Consider the following 18,948-nt stretch of genomic DNA (forward strand, 5'->3'; position numbering starts at 1 on the left):
TTCATTGATTGTATCAGGAAGGTGGGCACCCACTGATATGATTTTTAGTTCTTTGATGTCTAGTAACTGGTCCCTTCTACACCTCGTGGTCAGACAGGCTGGTATGTTTCTTCCATGTGGGCTTTGATGATTCTCAGCTAGATGGCCACTTGTTTATCTTCAAGCCTTTAAGACCCCAGACGCTATATATTTTGATAGCCGGGCACCATCAGCTTTCTTCACCACATTTGCTTATGCACACATTTTTCTTCAGCAATTGTGTCGGGAAGGTGTGCATCCTGGAATGCCAATTCAATAAAACAACGTGTTCTTGCACTGAGTAAGTGCTTGAGTGGAGGCCCAATGTCCATCTGCCTTAGTACTAAGCCTATAAATATATGTACATAGATCTGTTTCCCCACACGAGGTTTTGCACATTTCATCATAATATTTGTCTTCTCCAGTTTCCCTTTGACATTTTCTCTTCAGCTCTTAGACACAAGCCGTTCTTCCATTTGCTTTAACCACTGTACAATTAAAAGCAAGTTTCAGAGTCTTGTCTGACATCCACTTTGATTGTCAGAGTAAACCAGCCTCTGACAACCACAGGGTCCGTGGGCACGATTGTGCGGCGATAATATATAAAAATTTTAGTAAAGTCATAGAAGATAGGAGAGAAGGTAAAATAAAGGCGGCAGACACATTTCATAGTAGCATGCGCATCTCAGCCCCTCCTGGTGATCCACGTGGAGGTGGGAGAAGAAAGAGCCAAAAGGGATCTCTTCTTCTGTAGGAAGATAAAGCCAGCGCTGTGCTCACTTTAAGGCAGCAGAGCTGTTTGGGGGAGAATCTATGGGAATGCTATTTAACGTAGGATAATGTACTTGGACTTTATCTCCAACTTACCAAAGTGGCGGCCTTCCTACTGTGGAATACTAGCTTTTCAGAGTCCCTCTAAGTTAGGGAATATAGTCCTAGTCTTATTTCCCTCAGGGTTAGTTTCCCACATTTGATCTTTTTTCCCTTTCCTGCCCGGCTATCAAAAGATATAGTGTCAGGGGTCTTAAAGGCTTGAAGATAAACAAGGGGCCGTCTAGCTCAGAAGCAACAAAGCCCACATGGAAGAAGCACAGCAGCCTGTGTGACCACGAGGTGTGTCGAAGGAATCAGGTACCAGGCATCAAAGAACAAAAATTCATATCATTGTGAATGAGGGTGAGTGCAGAGTGGAGACCCAAAGCCCCTCTGTAGGCAACTGGATATCCCCTCACAGAAGGGCCGCAGGGAGGAGACGAGCCAGTCAGGGTGCAGGGTAGCAACGATGAAACATATAACTTTCCTCTAGTTCTTAAATGCTTCATCCTCCCAATACCATGATCCCAGTTCTACCTTACAAATCTGGTTAGACCAGAGGATGCACTTTTGTACAGATAGGAACTGGAAACAGGGAATCCAGGACAGATGATCCCTTCAGGACCAGTGGTGAGAGTGGCAATACCAGGAGGGTGGAGGGAAGGTGGGGTAGAAAGGAGAAACTAATTACAAGGATCTACATATAACCTCCTCCCTGGGGGATGGACAACAGAAAAGTCAGTGAAGGGAGACATTGGACAGTGTACTATATAAGAAAATAATAATAATTTATAAATTATCAAGGGTTCATGAGGGAGGAGGGAGTGGGGAGAGGGGGGGGGAAATGGGGAGCTGATATCAAGGGCTCAAGTAGAAAGCAAATGTTTTGAGAATGACGATGGCAACAGATACACAAATGTGCTTGACACAGTGAATGGATCTATGGATTGTGATAAGAGTTGTATGAGCCCCAATAAAATGATTAAAAATAAATAATTTTATTGGGTGCTCTTACAGCTCTTATCACAATCCATACATCCATCCACTGTGTCAAGCACATTTGTACATTTGTTGCCATCATCATTTTCACAACATTTTCTTTCTACTTGAGCCCTTGGTATCAGCTCATTTCCCCCCTCGCCCACCCTCCCTCTCTCATGAACCTTTGATAATTTATAACATTTTATTCATGTTTTACAATATGTAGATCACTGTGATCGGTTCCCCCTTTCTCCCTCCACCTTCCTCTCCCTTTCCCTCCTGGTATCACTACTCTTATTATTGGTCCTGAGGAGTTTATGTCCTGGATTCCCTGTGTTGTGAGCTCTTATCTGTACCAGTGTACATGCTCTGGTCTAGCAAGATTTGTAAGGTAGAATTGGGGTCATGATAGTGGGGTTGTGTGGGTGGGAAGCATTAAAGAACTAGAGGAAAGTTGTATGTTTCATCGGTGCTATACTGCATCCTGAGTGGCTTGCCTCTTCCCTATGACCTTTCTGTAAGGGGATGCCCAATTATCTACTGATGGGTTTTGTTTCTCCACTCCTCTCTCCCCCTCATTCACATTGATATGATTTTTTCTTCTGGGTCTTTGATGCCTGACACCTGCTCCCATCAACAACTCATGATCACACAGGCTGGTGTGCTTCTTCCATGTGGGCTTTCTTGCTTCTGAGCTAGATGGCTGCTTGTTTATCTTCAAGCCTTTAAGACCCCAGATGCTATATCTTTTGATAGCCGGGCACCATTAGCTTTCTTCACCACCTTTGCTTATGCACCCATTTGTCTTCAGTGATAGTGTCAGGAAGGTGAGCATCACAGAATGCTAGGTTATTAGAACAAAATATTCTTGCTTTGAGGGAGTACTTGAGTAGAGGCCCGATATCCATTTGCTACCATAATACTTTTATAAGGTGACCAGACGTCCCACTTTTGGCGGGACAGTCCAGATTTTTAACAATGTTTCCCGCATCCCACGGCATTTTAAAAAGTCCCGGATTTTGAAAAGAATGCATGACAAGCTAAGGTATACGGTTTTCGGCTGCCATGTGGCTATTTCACCAGGATATGAGTTTTATCAATGGTATCTCGCTGGTGTCCCGATTTACCAATGTTAAAATCTGGTCACCTGTAGATCTGTTTCCCCATCATCATATATAAATATATTTGCATTTGCATATGTACATGCCTGTATTTAGACTGCTATAAATGTCCTTTGCCTCCTAGCTCACTCCTCTATTTCCTCTTGTCCCACTATCATGTTCAACCTTCATTCGGGTTTCAGTAATTCCTCTTGGCTACATTGGCCTGATCAAGCCCTGGTGAGGCATCTTACACCCTCCTCGTCATTGATTTTAGATCACTTGTTGTTCCCTTGTCCCTGGGTTTGTTGACACCCTCCTTCCTTCTTTCCTGTCTTTTTAATGACCTTTTGCTTTCTTCATGAATGATGTTCTTGATGGCCTCCCACAGCTCACTGGGGCTTCTGTCATCAGTGTTCCATGGATCAAGTCTGTTCTTGAGATGTTCTCGAAATTCAAGTGGGATAGACTCAAGGTCTTATTTTGGCTCTCGTGAACGTCTTTCAATTTTCATCAACTTTCTCCTGATTTATATATGAGCAACTGATAGTCTCATATAGCTATGAGTTCCACAGTCAGCTCCTGGCCTGATTTTAGCTAGTGATATTGTGCTTCTCCATCGTCTCTTCTCGAAAGTGCCCTCCATTGCATTTATGTGTAGTCCATCTGGAGAAGTGCACGTGTTTAGTCACCTCTTGTGTGGTTGATAAAGGGCATTTGCTATCAACAGTCACTGGCTTTTCAGAACTCTGTCATGTTATCTCCAGCTCCCTTTTTATCACTTAGGCCATGTTTTCCAACTACTATTCGTTCCTGTTTGTTTCCAACTTTGCATTCCAATCGCCAATAATTATTCATGCCTGTTTGGTCAACTTCTGACGGATGTCATTAGTAGGATTCCACAATGTCTTCATCACTAGCTTTTGTAGTTGGTGTACAAATTTGAATAATAGTTGTATTCTTCGGATTTCCCTGAAGGCCTATAGATATAACCCTATCACGGACAGCATTGCACTTTATGATTGATTTTGCAATGTCCTTTTTGACAATGACTGCCATTCCATTCCTCTGGGTTGTGTTATTTCCGGCTTAGTCAATCATATGACTTTCTGATTCAAAATGGCCAATACTAGTTCATTTCTGCCTACTAATGCCGAACATATCGATCTTTATGCATTCTCTTTCATTTTGACCACTTCTACTTTTCCCAGATCCATACTTCACACATTCCAAGTTCTGATAATTAGATGTTTGCAGCCCTTGTTCCTTGAGTCAGAGCCCAGCAACAAATGAAGATCCGGAAGGCTCCACTCTCACAGGTTTTCCCCGACTTGAATCACCATGGTCAACTCCACTCAGAAATCAGCTTCTGCTCAGTCATCGTTGAGTGCCCTCGGGCCCATCATCCTGCTCTAGCTCTGACAATGTTCTATTTCCATTCACTCATCAAGCCTTCAGTATCGGACAAATTTTGATGTTACTAATAGAGTTTTCCGTGGCTCCTTCCTTTGGAGTGGGGAACTCGGTCCTTCTTCGTTGTTTGTTCTTAGTCTGGGAGCTCCGTTGAAACCTGTTGCTTTGGGTGACCCTGCTGACATTTGAAATACCAGTGACGTAGCTTCTAATGGCACAGCAACACATAAGCCAACACAGTAATACAAACTGACGCAGACAAGTGGTGGGACTCACTGATTCATATGGGTATAAATTAACGCAGGTGTAAATTCAGGTGTTGATTTATAATTTGTATTATAATCCAATACTACAATATTTTTCTAGGGGGTCAAATTATCCCAAATTAGAGCTTTTTCTGTTTGCTCCCCATCATATCCCACCATTGTGCTCAGTCATTTCAATATCCATGTGCAGTGGGTGGGTTCATAATCATTAACTCATACACGAGAAGGTCTTTATGGACCGGGGAACAGTGCTGATAGGCAGTTCCTTTCGTTCTGCAGAGTCCATTTTCTCCCCAATGTTTCCTTGGTTATTACTTACTCTACTCCCTGGTCAGGGTTAGTTAATTCATTTTTGTGTGTGCGCCAAAACGCGGGAGCAAAAGTTCATTCATTTAAAAAAAATTTTTTTTTATTTTAACAATTTATTGGGGCTGATACAATTCTTTTCACAGTTCATACATATACATACATCAATTGTATAAAGCACATCTGTACAGTCTTTGCCCTAATCATTTTTTTCTCTTTTCTTCTTTTACATTTTATTAGGGACTCAAACAACTCTTACCACAATCCATACATATACATACATCAATTGTATAAAGCACATCCATACATTCCCTGCCCCAATCATTCTCAAGGCATTTGCTCTCCACTTAAGCCCCTTGCATCAGGTCCTCTTTTTTCCACCCCCCTCCCTCCCCATTCCCCCCTCCCTCATATGCCCTTGGTAATTTATACCTCGTTATTTTGTCATATCTTGCCCTATCCGGAGTCTCCCTTCCCCCCTTCTCTGCTGTCCCTCTCCCAGGGAAGAGGTCACATGTGGATCCTTGTAATCAGTTCCCCCTTTCCAACCCACTCACCCTCCACTCTCCCAGCATCGTCCCTCACACCCTTGGTCCTGAAGGTATCACCCACCCTGGATTCCCTGTACCTCCAACCTGAGCGTTCATTCATTTTTAATGAGCTTACTTTCTTCTTTTTTAAAGTAGAATTTATCTTCCATCCTGGGATCCTATTACATTGTATTTCTTACGTTTAAAAATTGTTTTGCATTCATTAATGTGCGGGATGTTCTGTATACAATAAATGTTGTGCTAGAGGCTCACCTTGGTGACAGACTGCAGAAGAGATTTACTCCAGCTACATTCCCCTTAGCTTGAATTGTGCCTCCTCCCTCCAACTCCTGGTGATTACTAATCGAATCGTTGTCCCTGTAGTTTTGTCTTTTCCATAATTATCACAGTTACAAATCTGTCAATTTGAGGAAGGGGTGGAGTCTGGCCTGTCAATCAGGTCGCAATTTGATGACCTCACTTGGATGCACGAAGGTGATAAATAGCACACTAGAGGTGGGACACATGCACCCTGGGAAACATTCCAGTTGACAAGCCACATGGAGCTGAGAGAACCAGAGCCCTGGAGCTTGAGGAGCCACATGGAGACCCACGTCAGTGCTGAGCTGCTTCTACCACCAATGGATCCACAAGACTTTCCACCCACTGACCTATGAGCTTCCTGCATTCAGGATCATTGCATGTGTTGTGTGAGTCTGAAGAGGAATTTATAGATTGTTATTGGACATATGGGCAAATATAGGACTTATGGACTTGAGCTGGACTGGGCTGGAATATTTTCTCAGTGTTCAATTGCTCTTTGATATAAAGTTCTTGTTAGGTCTCTCCCTTCCGGGCTAGGTTTCAGCCTCGGTTCTTGGCTCCACGTGAGAAAGATTTCACGCCGAAGCCGGGCTCGTGATCCAAGTGAATTTAATGAGAGTTAAAAAAGTTTCAGGTTTTATGCGGCACCCATAGGATTCCTTTGACCATGTGGCCTGGCAGAGACTGCCCCAGGTCACGCAAGGATCTCTCTCCTCTCATGAAGATGACCAGATCACCCCTCTCCCTTCTGGTCCCTGCCTTTTCAAGGGTTCCTGGGGGAGGCGTGGTGAATGACCCCAGGTCGCTCCCATTGGCTGAATTGCAATCACCTGGCCCAGGTGGGCTGCTCCAGGTGTAACGCCCATCCAAGCCCAGCGGCGGGAAAATCCAGCTTTTGTCTTTTGCTGGCTCTCCTGGGCATGTGTAATGGACTTCCCAATTCCCTAGGCTAAGCTACCTAACAGATCCACAAGGTTTTGAGGGGCTGGGGGCTTTTGGCTTACCACAGTGGAAGCCAGAAAGGGCTTGATCTTAGCCCCGCCACTGTCTCGGCCAAAACCAGGACCATTTGGAGCCGGCACAGGGACTTAATCTCAATACAGCCACAGTTTGCCACTGCCTGCCTTGGGGCAGGGATTTAAACCCTTGCAGCCACATGGGTAGGGATGGGGCTCAGCTACATTGTTACTTTTGTTTCCCTCTCTTCTCTCTATCCCCTCCACAGTCTCAGCAGGCTTAGTTTTTAATTTTTTTCTCCTCTTCTTCTCCTGTTCTCTCACACATAGCTGTCGACCTCCAGACCACTCCCCTTAGCCTAGGGCATTTACTCTTGCCCCACACCCAGCTAGGTGAGCTCCACCCTGTGCAGCTAGCCTGAGGCTAGGGAAAGCCCACCCAACTTCCACCAGGGGATACTCCACCCAACTTCTTCTGGGGTAATTCCTGCCTCCCATGTGACTGTGGGAACTTCCTCCCCCTTTCTTAGTGCCTCACAAGGCCTAAGGCAACTGGCCAACACTCGCCAGTGTTCCAAGCTGCTGCAGGAACCTCTGCCCAACCTCTGCAGTGATCTACCTGCCCAAGGCAATTTTGCCAACCAACCGGGGTGTTCTCCACCAAAGCAAGCAACCCACCAGCCTTCTGGGGCACTCCCCTGAGAGGGAAGCCACAGGAGGATACAGTGGTAGGCTAATTCCATAGTGAAATTAGCTGTAGGCAGTTCAAAGAAGCATTCCTACAAGTCTCCCAGAGAGAGCCAGTGCCCTTCGACTCCCCGGAAAATGGCACCTGCCTCCTCTATAACAATGCAATGCAAACAGCCATCAGTCCCAATGACCTCAATAAAAAATAACAGGAGAAACAAAAGGCAATGGCAGAAGATGTTCTGAACCTAACAACGTGCATAGAAGAAGCAAACATTGACATAGAAGAGAATTTGACAGAAAGGATCAAAGGTTACAATAGATCTTTATCAGAAAATTACCCAGAATAACACGCATTAAATCTTTTGGTTCAAAAAGTGCATATGCTATCATAATTCACTTGCAGCGATGAAATGTATCTTGTTGCAAGGACTTGTTATTATAACATAGTGCTCTATTTATTTACATAGTTGCAACATGCACATTATTTAAATCATCTCGCTCTCTCTCTCTTTGATGTTGCCATATCTCTGGATGAATGTAGGTGTCTAAGGTGTAGGAGGCCCCAGTCATCTATTTTGTCCTCTGCTGTGTGTGTGTCATTATGCTTGATATAGTGTTTATGCCATTTATTAGGGCCCTTCATTGTGCCCCTATTTTTTCATTAATGATCTTTATCGTTCTAGGGTTTGCATTTAAAGAGATGATCCATCTTGAGTCTGTGTAGGAGTAATGTATGAGTCCTGCTCTATTCTTCTGCAAGTGAAAATCTAATTTTGCCAGTACCATTTAAATAAGGGGGTCTTCCCCATTTAATGATTTTCACCCCTTCATCAAAAATTAGTTCTGAAGTGGATAGAGTTACTTCAGGGCTCTACATTCTGCTCCATTTACGTGAAAATATCTTGTTGGAAAAAACTACCAAGAGCAGTTTACTCTTGGTAAGTGGTCATTTATCACTTTACGAACACCCTTCTTCTATTAAAAAAATGCAGTATAATCATCAAGCTCATAATCAAAGTATATGAATCTTTTCAATCAAGCTATTGAGGCAGCATTTTAAAATATAACCTCAGGAAGCATGTTCAAATGTTAGGTAGCTAGCATAGGGATGGGGTGTCCACTGACGCATGCCCAGGAGAGCCAGCATAGGACAAAGGCCTGGATTTTCCCGCTGGTGGGCACAGATGGGCGTTAAACCTGGATCAGCCCACCTGGGCCAGGTGATTGCAATTCAGCCAATGGGATCGACCTGGGGTCGTTCTCCATGCCTCCCCCGGGAATCCTTGAAAAGGAAGGAACCGAGAGGGAGAGGGTCTTGTCTGGTTGTCTTTGTGGGAGGAAAACTTGGGAGAGAGATCCTTGCGTGACCCCAAGCAGTCTCTGCCAGGCTGCATGGTCAAAGGAATCCTATGGGTGCCGCGTAAAACCTGAAGCTTCTTTTAACTCTCATTAAATTCACTTGGATCACGAGCCAGGCTTCAGCGTGAATTCTTTCTCGTGTGGAGCCAAGGACCGAGGTTTAAATCTAGCCCGGAGAGAGAGAGACCTTACACAAAGTGTGATGCATTCCATATAGTGCACCTGTGCTTCAGGTCAGAGTGTCACTCAGTAGAGATGGAAAAACCTAATGGGTCAACTTTATATGGAAAGAGACTCAAGGTTTCTGAATACTCAGCTTATTCCCCCCCAAATGTAACAATTTGATATGCACAATTTCCAACACGGAGTATTTTAAAAAGAGAATCATCATTTTGGTTTAATGAAATTTAAAAACATTTGTGTGAAAATTCAATTTAGGGGTAACGATCTCTTGAGAGTACAAATCTCTTTGACATCTGCGAGATACCTTCAGCGTTACAAAAACTTGGAGATTAGGGGCGCTTGAGCCTATCTCTCTAAAGGATGAAGGGGACCAGGGAGCACGAGGAGTCTTCCAAAGGGTGCTGGGAAATAGCTATTCTCTTTCATTTTTCTGGGAACGTTTGGAAGACCTTTGGGTGTGGGAGACAGGTGACGTGCACACACGACAGCACTGATGGTGAACCATGCCAAGAGAGGAAGGTGGGATCGCCCAGGTAAAGGGAGGATGGTCCATAAGGTCAAAAATGGTGGCAAGAATATAGCTCAGAAGCAACAAAGCTCACATAGAAGAAGTACACCAGCCTGTGTGATCATGAGCTGTCGAAGGGATCAGGTATCAAGCATCAAGGAACATAAAGTCATATCATTGAAAATGTGGGTGAGTGCAGAGTGGAGACTCAAAGCCCAAGGGTAGCCAATCATACACCCCTTGCTGAAGGTTTGTGGGGAGGAGATGAACCAGGCAGGATGCAGGGTAGCAACGATGAAACATATAACTTTCCTCTAGTTCTTTAATGCTTCCTCCCCTGACTATCATAATCCCAATACTACCTTGCAAATCTGGCTCGACCAGAGGATGTACATTGGTACAGTAGCAACTGGAAATACAGGGAATCCAGGACAGATGACTCCTCCAGGACCAGTGATGAGAGCGGCGATGCCTAGAGGGTGGAGAGAATGTGGGGTAGAAAGGGGGAACTGATTACAAGAATCTACATATAGCCTCCTCCCTGGGGGAGAGACAGCAGAGAAAAGGGCAGGGAGAGACGTCAGACAGTGTAATATATGACAAAATAATAATGATATATGATGAAGGGTTCACGGGGTGGGGGGGAGTGGGGAGGGAGGGGGAAATGAGCAGCAGATATTAAGGGCTCAAGTAAAAGGCAAATGTTTTTAGGATGATGGCAACAAATGTACTTATGTTCTTGACACAATGGATGGATGTATGGATTGTGATAAGAATTGTATGAGTCCCCAATAAAATGATTTTTTTTAAAAACAGTGGCAAGATATGCTGGACTGTATGAGGGGGCCCAGGGGGAGGAAGGGCTGTGACTCAGTCTCCTCTTGCTGTCCCCTCTCTGCCCCTCAGGAGCCCTTTGTGATGAGGTCACAGCTCTGTGATGCAGGCATGGATTTATAGGCCAGTGTGTCTTCTGAGTGCCCAGTGGCCTGAGAGCAGCAGTGTGATCCAGATCACAGAGAGTCACCTCTGGGCGCCGAAAAGCATTAGTCCCACATTGCTGAACTCCAGCTGCATCTGCTGGGTCACTGAAAGCATCCTGGCTACTGGTTGTGGAGTGTGGCTCCTCTTCCTGCTGTGCCCCTACCTGCTGCTACTCCCCCTCACGAACACCTAAGAAAACAAGAAACAGCAGCACAGTAAGTAACCTTTGGCAGAAATGGGTTCTTTTTCTGGTTCCAGTTTCTAAATCAAGTACACAGGCTCTGAAATGGGAAATCTCAGGCAAGAATAGCACGCTCGTCTTTACAGGTTTGCAGGGCAGGCAAGAGGCTGGCGTGGATGTGTGTGTTTCTATGTGAACACCTCAGACCATCTGGCCGCATGTGGAAAGGGCTCCTGAAATCAGGCAAACCGAGGGAGTCCGTGGTTCAGCGCTGGACCACAGGGTGTTGGGAAGCTGAGGACAGCCCTCCGTTGTGCGAGGGATCATCTGGAGAGAGGTGCTGGGTACCTGCCCACCTGAGAGGCTAAGCAGAAGTGGAGCCCGGGTCTGGCCTCTGTAACTCCTACCAAAGGCAGCCCAGAGGCCCCTGGAGGTCTGTCCTCTGTGAACAGAAGGAGCCAGGGTAGGTCGGAGGTGAAAAATCCTTCAAAGAGTTATTTGAAGAAGGAAAGCCATATGATTTTAACTGTCAAACGATACAAGGAGCCCTGGTGACTTACTGGCATCAGGTCAGAAAATCAAAGCCACCAAATGCACCACGAGAGAAAGAAGAGAGTTTTCTAGTCCCATAAAACACAGCAGTCTTGGGCTCTCTGGCTCGGGACTAGTTTGCGGCAAGATGGCCAAACGCACCAAGAAGGTCGGGATCATGGGCAAATATGGAACCCGTTACAGCGCCTCCCTCAGGAAAATGGTGAAGAAAATTGAAATCAGCCAACATGCCAAGTACACTTGCTCTTTCTGCAGCAAAACCAAGATGAAGAGACGTGCTGCGGGCATCTGGCACTGTGGTTCCTGCATGAGGACAGTATCCGGTGGGGCCTGGACCTACAATACCACCCCTGCTGTCACAGGAAAGTCTGCCATCAGAAGATTGAGGGAATTGAAGGACCAGTAGAAGCTCCACTGTCTGAAACCTCTCTGGCCTGTAATAAATGGGTTAATTAAAAACAAAACAAAAACACAATAGACTTGGAAACAACCAGTTCTACCCTGTCACCTAGGGTCACTATGCGTTGGAATTGACTTAATGGCAGTACGTAAGAGCACAAGGAACACAAGGGGGAAACCTTGAACTTCATGACGTAAAGGTAGAAAGGCAGGATATTCATCAATGCCAAATGTCTGCAGTGCGTCCAACTATGTAGGAAGGGCTTGGGATCCAGCCCCTTATTCTTTTCTTGTATCTCCGGCTCCAGTGGAGACATGGAGCAGCACAGAGAGGAAGGAAAGCTCCCCTGTGAAAGGTGGGGTTGCGCCCCCAGTAGCAACCCCAAGCATGAACCCTGCAATGATTCCTGCGTGCTAGGATTGGCACTGGGCGGGAGGTTGCTAGGTGCTGCAACACCTTCTTTGGGGAAACCGCTCTGAGGAGGGACGCAAGCCCAGGTATTCTCACATCCTTGGCTCTGCCGTCAGGGGATGGAGCCCCAAAGAGTCTCGGAGTGGTGGCTCTCGTTGGCGCCTGTATGGGCATCATATTGGATAACTGGAGAGTGTGGAGGTGGAACATCCCAGGGACAGAAGGACAGGTGGTTGATCTTTTTCAAGGCTCAGATTCCTCTTTGGGAAGGCACAGAGGATCCTGAAGGAGAAGCACTTTTAAATGAAAAGGTGCCTCACCTTTGAATCTGGCCAAGAGAGTCAGCGACCAGGTAACCTTAGACGACATGTTGAGCTCTCAGTCTAGGGTCCCAATAGAATTCTTTAGGGACATCTAACCAATCTCCTGTCTGGTCCCTGGGTGCCTGTCGTCCCCTTAACCTATCTTCTGACTAGCAGCTTTAAGAAGTTTCCAGAAGGAACTGGATGAGGAGAGGTGCCAATCTGCGTTTCTGCAGATGGGAATCACCTGTCCTCTTCTGTGTGCCTCCTCTTACCAAGGGACCCTGAATAACTCTAGGCCACGGGGCAGGGCTGACTGGCAGGACACCTGGCGGTGGGGGAATGTGATGGAAACCTTTGGAGCGGGGGACCATGAGCTCAGTGATTTCCAGGTTTATGGTGTGGAAAGCGTTAGGGAGCCAGAATAGGGACTAGGGGGAGGGGGCTGTCTCCCCAATGCTTGCACCCACAACAAAGGGGTTGGAAAGAAATCAGACACTCATTAGACATTGATGGAAAGATCCAAACTGAGCATGCCCAGACTAGGACCCCCTACTTCCCCCCTCCCCCAAGCGCAGGTGAAACCAAGCTTGGCCACAATAGTCACATGACATCACACAGGTGTGCCTAAACTCAGCCAATAAGGTCGGCCCATACCCTCCGCCACGCCTCCCCTGCCAGGTTCAAGACCTCCTTTTCTCTGCTCTTGCTCAGGTGCATGGTGCGAGCGGAGGGGGGGGTTCCTCCGTTTGCGGGCCACGTGCCCGCGTGCCCCCTCAGGGCCCAGTCACGGCCCTCTCGCTCTTGGCCCAGGGGTTTCATGGCTTCCCTTCCTGTATTCTGTCCACGTGGTTTTCCACGTTCGGCCATGACGGTTATGGTGCAGCCGTGTAAGCTTTCCCGGATCGGCGCGTACCTTTTGGGACTGCGATACCTGAAACTTCCCTTTTCCTCAGAAAAGTCGCAAACATGCACCTGCCGCGTGAGTTCTTCCAGGGACCGAGGGGATCCAATCCAGACACCTAAGGAAGGGGTGCGCTTGTGGGGACCAATGGCTCATGGCAGTTTCTGGTGAGTGATCGGTGGCTTTAAGAGGGAGGGGCAACTCGGAGTATGAGGAGCGGGATTGTGATGTCAGAATGTAGAATGGGCTTGGGGACCCCAGGCTGTGGTAATGTGCGATTGTGGGCAAGAGTTAATGACGGGGTGAAGGAGAGTTGAGGCCATGCAGCTGCTGGGGGATGAAAATGTAGAAGGCCCAATTCTCTACGCTCATCACCGGTGTGTGGAAGGCTCACAGTTCTGAGATCCAGAAATATAACCTAATACATTCTCCAAACAGAGTCTTCCCCACCCCATAACTGCCCTCCTTTGAGTTAATGTAAAGCTGCCTTTTGTAGGCACCAGTTCTTCTTCACTGCCTGCCCATAAACACCTCTCTCTAAAAGCAGAGGAAGCCCGTTAGTTCTTCTCACCATGGGAGTCAGCCTTTTCTTTGTATCGTAGCTGCCTGGTACTTTAGAATTATCCACCCTTTTGAAATAGAGGAAAGAACTAGAGGGCAATGACTATATAGAAAGGTATAAATATAGACATGTATATATATAAATAGACTAATATATAAAGATAGGGGTATTGATTTATGTACATTTAGTTATATGTTAGAAGTATTAAGATAGCAGACAGACTCTGGGCCTCTACTTAAGTCTTCCTCAACACAAGAACACTTTGTTCTAATAACCTGATTGTGTTATACTCAGCTCCCCTACCTGACCACTGAAGCCAAAGCGGGTGCATAAGCAAATGTGGTGAAGAAAACTGATGGTGCCTGGCTATTCAAAGATATAGCACCTGGGATCTTAAAGGCTTTAAAGTTAAACAAGTGGCCATTAGCAGGGAAGCAACAAAGTCCCCAGGGAAGAAGCACACCAGCCTGTGTGATCACAAGGTGTCAACAATCAGTTCTCTGAAGATCAAAAACAATTACATCAATGTGAAGGCAAGGGGTCGGAGCGGAGACCCAGAGCCCATCTGTAGACAGTTGAATATTCCCTCACAGAAGGGTCACACGGGAAGGACTGTTCATCCAGGGTGCAGTATGGCACGGAAACACACAACATTCCTCTACTTCTTTAAGGCCTCCCACCCCATGATCATGACCCCACTTCTACCTCACAAATCCTACGAGACTGGAATATGTACATTGGTACAGATAAGTGCTTTCGACACTGATCTCAGGACAGATAACCCCCCAGAAACAGTAATGGGACTAGAGATACCATGAAGGGACAGGGACAGGGAGGATGGATGTATAACCCCCCCTCCCCGGGGGGCCGAATAGCAGAAATGTGGGTGAAGGGATATAGCATGAGATATGAAAAAATAATCATACACTTTATTAAGGGTTCGCAAGGGTTGGGGAGGGAAGGAAAATGATGAGGTGATATCAAATGGTTCAAATAGAAAAATAATGTTCTGGAAATGATTATAAGAATCTATGTACAACCAGGAGGGTAAAGGGAGGGTGGGTGGAAAGGGGAACCAATTACAGGGACCTACATGTGACCTCCTCCCTGGGGGCGGACAACAGAAAAGTGGGTGAAGGAAGATATCGGACAGTGTAAGATATGACAAAATAATAATTTATAAATTGTCAATGGCTCATGAGGAAGGGGGGAGCAGCGAGGGAGGGGGAAAATGAGAAGCTAATGCCAGGGGCTTAAGTGGAGAGCAGATGTTTTGAGAATGATGAGGGCAACAAATGTACAAGTGTGCTTTACACAATTGATGTATGTATGGAATGTGATAACAGTTGTATGAGCCCCTAATAAAATGATTCAAACAAACAAACAAAAAAAACGACCTATGTACAAGTTCACTTGATATAATTGATTTGTGGATTCTTATAAGATCCCCAATAGAATGAGTAAATATAAAAAGAAGTATCCACCCTTTTCCTGGAAGCTAAGAGGAATCCAGATGCATGTAATTCTCCAGGAACAAGCTCTTCACATGCACCCTCTGCATCTTGATGTTACTTCACATGCACCCTCTACATATTGGTAAGTCACTTCCTATGACACCTAGTTCCTCACACATACTGTTAAGAATATGCTTGTCTCTATAGCACCCACTGTCTGCTGTGTAATATTCTCCTAAAGTGATTGTCACCCTGTGGACTCCATTTGTGTCTTGCTTGCAGACACTTCCTTTGAGATGTCCCCACAAAGGAGTCAGGATCTCTCAGGTTTGCGCTTTGCCCAATGGACCGTGTATGTGCCCAAGGGAGGCTTGCATGCCTCCCTGCTTACTAGATACTGCTTAATAAACTGGCCCTGTCTCTTCTGCTCCTGACATCTGTACAGGCCCCAGTTGCTCCACCGTCGATTGCCCTATTCTTCCATCATCTCACAAGTCGCTCCTCAGGACCCGTTCGGTTGTGGGGCTGGATCCCACTGCTCCCACCCCTGCCAGGCTTGGTCCTCAAGCTTTCTGCTGGGACTGACCTTGGTCCTCTGTGTCCTGCAGCAAAGTGGGAAAGACCCCTGACCAGGGCCGCTTTCACTGCTGACGTACAGAGAACCCTCTGGTCCTGAGTGGGAAAGGCACCTGCTGAAAGCCCTTGGGAGCCAGGTGCGGGGCAGGCTGGGAAGGCCCCTTCCCCAACCACAGCTCTTCGGACACAGCCATCCCAACAGCTGGCTTCCACTGTTTCTGCACATGATCCAGAAAACCCTGCTCACCGGAAGACCAAGGGCTCATATTTCTGGAGGCCTGCTACGAAGGGTTCTTCTTCCGGGAGCTCCTATTATTTGACTCCATCTGTCACCATAGTCACAGACCGTGATGGCTCAAGCCCTCCCACCGAACCAGAGTGTCACTCTTTCTTTAACACCGGCAGCCCGAAGTTGCTGGACGTCACACCAGAGATGCCACCAGCTCTTCTGAAGCTTCCCTGCACCGTGAGTTCCTGGTGGCTAAGGCCGGGGTCTCCTGGAGTTCTTCCCCACTACAGCCGCCCTCTGTTCCCGTCAACAGAAATCCTAATGCCCGCTCAGTTCAAGAATCCACACCACTTTCCGAGCCCCAGCCCTCGCCTGCCTCGGAGATCCCAACCCAGCCTCCTGTCGCACCCACGCCACCACCTCAGGCCCCAGTCCTCACCGAGCCCCATCTCCAGTCCTCTTTCAGAATCCCACCACCCCCTTCCACAGCACGGATGGAGGCCCATGGAACACCTTGCCCCAAAGTCCCAAAGGAGACCCAATCTTCGGTGGCCCAAAGGTCTCAGGAGGATGTTAGTCACCTCAACCCCAATCTTCCTCGGGACAGGGCAGCCACTGAGGCCCCAAAGTCAGACCCCGCTCCTCCTGAGAATGTTCCGTTGAAACACGCGGGTGACACAGCATGTATCCTTCGACACGTCACAATGCACTACAATAGGGGGACGAATGAGCAGGTCCCCTGAGAGGAGCTCAATTCCTGTGCGCCTCATATGACAGAGACGATTCGGTCAGCTGTGAGGGCAGAAAGATGCCTGAAGTTTTGACCCATGGCTGTCACACAGCAACTAATTTCTCCTCCTAAAATCGGGGCATCAGAGCTGGGGCTTCTTAAGTGAATAAGACCTTGGATCTTTTGAAAACCATTTTATTGGGGGCTCGTACAACTCTTATCACAATCCATACATTCATCCATTGTGTCAAGCACATTTATACATTTGTTACCCTCATCATTTTCAAAACGTTTGCTTTCTACCTAAGCCCTTGGGATCAGCTCCTCATTTTTCCCCTCCCTCTTTACCACCCCTCCCACAAGAACCCTTGGTAATTTATAAATTATTATTTTGTCATATCTTACACTGTCTGATGTCTCCCTTCACCTACATTTCTGTTTTCCATAGTCTAGGGAGGGTGTTATGTATAGATCCTTATTGTCAGTTCCCCCTTTCTACCCCACCTTCCCTCCACTCTGCCGATATCACCACTCTCAGCACTGGTCCTGTAGGGATCATCCATCCTGGATTCCCTGTGTTTCCAGTTCCAATCTATACCAGTGTACATCCTCTGGTCTAGCTGGATTTGTAAAGTGGAATTGGAATCATGATAATCATGGGGAGGAAGCATTTAGGAACTAGAGGAAAGTTGTATGTTTCATTGTTGCTATACTGCACCCTGACTGGCTCATCTCCTCCCCACGACCCTTCTGTAAGGGGATGTCCAGTGGCCTACAGATGAGCTTTGGGTCTCCACTCTGTACTCCCCCTCAATCACAATGATATGATTTTTTGTTCTTTGATGCCTGATACCTGATCCCTTCAACAATTCATGATCACACAGGCTGGTGTGCTTCTTCCATGTGGGCTTTGTTACTTCTCAGTTAGATGGCCACTTGTTTATTGTCAAGTCTTTAAGACCCCAGACGCTGTATCTTTTGATAGCCGGGCACCATCAGCTTTCTTCACCACATTTGCTTATGCACCCATTTGTCTGCAGCAATCAAATCAGGAAGGTGAGCATCGTGGAATGCCAATTTAATAGAACAAAGTATTCTTGCATTGAGGGAGTACTTGAGTATAGGTCCAATGTCCATCTGCTACTTAATACTAAACCTATAAATTTATGCACATAGATCTATTTCCTCCTCCTCATATAAAAATACATTTACATATGAACATTCCTGTATTTAGAGCTCAATAAATGCCCTTTGCCTCCTAGATCTTTCCTCTATTTCCTTTTATTTTCCCCTTGTCCCACTATCATGCTCAGCCTTGATTTGGGTTTCGGTAAATCCTCTCGGTTACATTGCCCTTGATCAAGCCCTACCGGGCTTCCTACTCCCTCCTCACCATCCATTTTGGATCATTTGTTCGCTTGTCCCTGGGTTGGTTAACACCCACTTCCTTTTCCCTACTTCCCCCTCTTCCATGTCCTCCCCCCACCCCCAACAGTCGGTTCAGTTGATTTCTCCTCCAGATTGTTTATCCAGCCTATCTTATCTAGATACACCTGCGGAGATAATATGCACACAAACAAGACAGAGCAAAACAAAGCAACAAAAGAAAACAACAAACCAATGACAAAAAAAAAGAAAAGCCTGTAAATAGTTCAAGATCTGTTTGTTGACCTTTAGGAGTGTTTTCCACTTGAGTCTGATGGAATGCCATTTCCTGGCCCAAGGTCTATTTTTGGTATTCCCTCCAGACTTCCTTGCTCTGTTCCCCTTGCTGTTCTGTTGCACGCCCTTAGTGTTTTGCTTTGCTTCGGTGTGGTCAGATCAGGAGCAATTTCCACACTATCTCCACTGTTGTCCCCTGTAGGGCTAAAGGTCAGTGAGGGATGTCGCATCTCATAGTGAAGTCAGCCATATGGTCCCCTCTGTGCATTGGCTGCTCTGAGTGGGGATGTCTTCCTCAAGCGTTGGTGGGCCAGGATGTGCTCCACTCTTCCTCCCCCTTCATTTGCCCACATGTGCTCTGATCAGACATGTCCCTCTCCCTGAGCTGTAGCTTCAGTGCTGTCCTCTGAAGGAAATTCTTCTGGAGGGAGAGATGCCTGTCCAGAGTTGGGATTGGGTAAGATCTTGGATCTTATTGGTAAATGCTGGGCTGTCCAAATGAGACTCTGAACTATTGGTGAATGTAAACATTTGCTATTGAATTTTGAAGAGGAAAA

The 18,948-nt window shown here is 46.6% G+C and overlaps 1 protein-coding gene across 1 annotated transcript; it reads left to right on the forward strand.

Annotated features, from left to right (window-relative positions):
* The first annotated feature begins 11,274 nt into the window (after positions 1-11,274).
* Positions 11,275-11,567, forward strand: LOC142429445 (large ribosomal subunit protein eL43-like). The gene has a single exon (XM_075534539.1). It carries the CDS (start codon positions 11,289-11,291, stop codon positions 11,565-11,567), a length of 279 nt encoding a protein of 92 aa, XP_075390654.1. The 5' UTR covers positions 11,275-11,288.
* Positions 11,568-18,948: the final 7,381 nt, after the last annotated feature.

Source organism: Tenrec ecaudatus, chromosome 16 (assembly GCF_050624435.1).
Source record: "Tenrec ecaudatus isolate mTenEca1 chromosome 16, mTenEca1.hap1, whole genome shotgun sequence".
Classification (NCBI taxonomy): domain Eukaryota; kingdom Metazoa; phylum Chordata; class Mammalia; order Afrosoricida; family Tenrecidae; genus Tenrec; species Tenrec ecaudatus.

Coding starts and splice junctions, on each gene's coding strand:
- LOC142429445 (XM_075534539.1), top strand. CDS start 11,289: ATGGCCAAACGCACCAAGAAGGTCGGGATCATGGGCAAATATGGAACC.